The sequence below is a fragment of the Hippopotamus amphibius genome, chromosome 15 (assembly GCF_030028045.1).
Source record: "Hippopotamus amphibius kiboko isolate mHipAmp2 chromosome 15, mHipAmp2.hap2, whole genome shotgun sequence".
Lineage (NCBI taxonomy): Eukaryota > Metazoa > Chordata > Mammalia > Artiodactyla > Hippopotamidae > Hippopotamus > Hippopotamus amphibius.
In genome coordinates, this window is record NC_080200.1 from 25131216 (window position 1) to 25133660 (window position 2445).

Genomic DNA, 2445 nt, shown 5'->3' on the forward strand with positions numbered 1-2445 from the left:
CTGCACATTCTTGTTTAAATTGCATTTTTTTTGTTTTTAATTGACTTCATGGTTCTCTAAATAATCATACTATACAGATGCATTGGAATATCATCATTTTCTTATTTAAATCAGTTAATTGCATTCAGATTAAGTGTTTGATTGAGCTAAATAGTGAAAACATTCCATCCACAGGTTTATGCTCAGTTGCCTTGTAATTATGATCAAAGTCTGTAATCTTGGCTATCTTTATTCTAGTCTTTGCTCTGCTGGAATGTTACAGCTCAACTCTTGAATAAACTCAGTTAAAGCTTTTCAAATTGCAAACTGTTCTGCATCAGGAGTAGTTTATATATTGCAATTTTGGGGAGTGGATGGATGCATGCATGTTTTGGAAGAGGAAGAACTCAGGCACATAACATTTCTGGCGATATGTCAAGATGTGCTTCTTTCAGGGGTTGAATGAGACCTATATGATTCTTAGAGGTATAAAGTGCTATCTTTGATCCAATTTTCAGGCAATTTTCTGTGGAATTTTATCATCAGTTTCCTACCACCACCACATGTGTGGAAGTACACAGATTCAAGATAGAAGATATTGTAAGGGTATTACAAAGAAGAGAAGTACATGTGATGCCAATTAAAAATAGAAACAAAATCTGAGAAATCCCACCATGATTCAAAAGCAATTCTATAAGAAGGCATCAAAACTATCTAAAATGGTAAGTGACACATAGGAGACCATCATTAATTATTTGTTGAGTGAATGAAAAGTAAGACCTCTAGACATATGTCTAATTTATTTAGGCTGAATTAAAGTTAGTGATTACAGGTGGGCAAGTCTTCTTTCAATTTGACAGCAATTTCATCAACTCAGCACCTTCCTTAGGGCCCCCACCACTTCTTTGTTCCTAAGACCATAAATCAGAGGATTTAGCAAAGGGGTGAGAATAGGGCCAAGTACAAAGAGGACCTGGTCCAACTTTGGATTATGATAGGAACTAGGCCTCATGTAGACCACCATGGCAGGACCATAATAGAGGCACACTACAGTCAAGTGGGAGGAGCAAGTGGCTAGGGCTTTGTCCCTTGCCTCTGGGGATTTCATGCAGAGGATGGTGAGGAAGATGACAGCATAAGAGGACATGATGAGGGACAAAGGAATAAGGAGCACCACAATGCTTGTCACCATCAGAGCCTTCTCATAGGCAGAGATGTCATCACAGACCAATTTTAGAATTGCCATGGCCTCACAGAGGAAATGGGAAATCTCTCTGGAACCACAGATGGGAAAATGCATGGCATAGGCCGTGTGTGCGAGTGATGTAAGGGTGCCCCCAGCCCACGAGATGGCAGCCATCTGTAGACAAACCTTCTGGCTCATGATGAGGGCGTATCTCAGAGGGTTGCAGATGGCCACATACCTATCATAGGACATGAGGGTGATGAGGAGGCACTCAGCAATTCCTAGAGTCAGGAAGAAGAAGATCTGAGTCCCACAGGCCACTTGTGATATGTTTCTCCTCCCAGAGAAGAAATTGGTTGCCATCTTGGGTATGGTGCTGGAGATTAATGTCATGTCCATGAGAGCCAATTGGCTGAGCAGGAAGTACATGGGTGTGTGGAGGTGAGAATCCACGCAGATCAGGAGAATGAGGACAAAGTTCAAAATCAGAGCCACGATGTAAATCACAAGCATGGTGCCAATGAAAAATCTGATATGTTTCATATCCAGGAAAAGGCCTAGGAGGATGAAATCAGTTCCTGAGGTTTCATTTATTTTATCCATGCCTATGCTTTGTTGTAAATAATTAAATAACAGAAGCAAAACAGATAATAAGATATTATGGAGTTCTACAAAACATGGATTTAATTCTTCAAACCCTTCCTTCTCTCATCTTTAACCAGGATTCATCAGTTAATGCAAACATCTTAAAGAAGCATTTGCAATTTTCATAAGTTTTAACCTGATTTCTGTTTCCCTTCATTCTTATTCTCAGGAAGGAGTCACAGGCCACAGAAATTACTGCACACTGCTATGGCCAAGTCAACCAACACCTAGAGGAGGCAGAGGGGTCACAAAGATGGTGGTACATCAAGGGAAGCTCTTCAGAGATGTCCTCCTGCAACCTTTTTATTCCCCCAAATTTTGATTTCCAGGTTCAAATAGAACATATTTTAACCTAGCACCTCAGATGATTATGATGTTCCCAATCACAAAGATGTGTTTGGAAACAAATTTAATTATCTCCATCAAGGCACTTAGAAAAAAGCTCATTTGTCTTGCATTATATTGCTATTTCACGTCAGAGAAAGAACTTGTTCTACTTGTGCATTGCCTTTCTCACTGATTATTTCTGTGTTAATAATTCATATATTTAATGTTGTGCTATTTTCTACTAACTTAAATTGTAATATTCTATTCAATAAAGCTTTAAAATATTTTATAACAGAGAAGTAAGTACT

At 38.9% G+C, this 2445-nt stretch overlaps 1 protein-coding gene across 1 annotated transcript; it reads right to left on the reverse strand.

Annotated features, from left to right (window-relative positions):
- Positions 1-847: 847 nt before the first annotated feature.
- On the reverse strand, positions 848-1768 carry LOC130837358 (olfactory receptor 56-like). The gene has a single exon (XM_057710220.1). The coding sequence runs from the start codon at positions 1766-1768 to the stop codon at positions 848-850; it is 921 nt and encodes a 306-aa protein (XP_057566203.1).
- Positions 1769-2445: the final 677 nt, after the last annotated feature.

Bases quoted from the DNA above. Each gene is read 5' to 3' on its own strand.
- LOC130837358 (XM_057710220.1), bottom strand. From the start codon at position 1,768: ATGGATAAAATAAATGAAACCTCAGGAACTGATTTCATCCTCCTAGGC.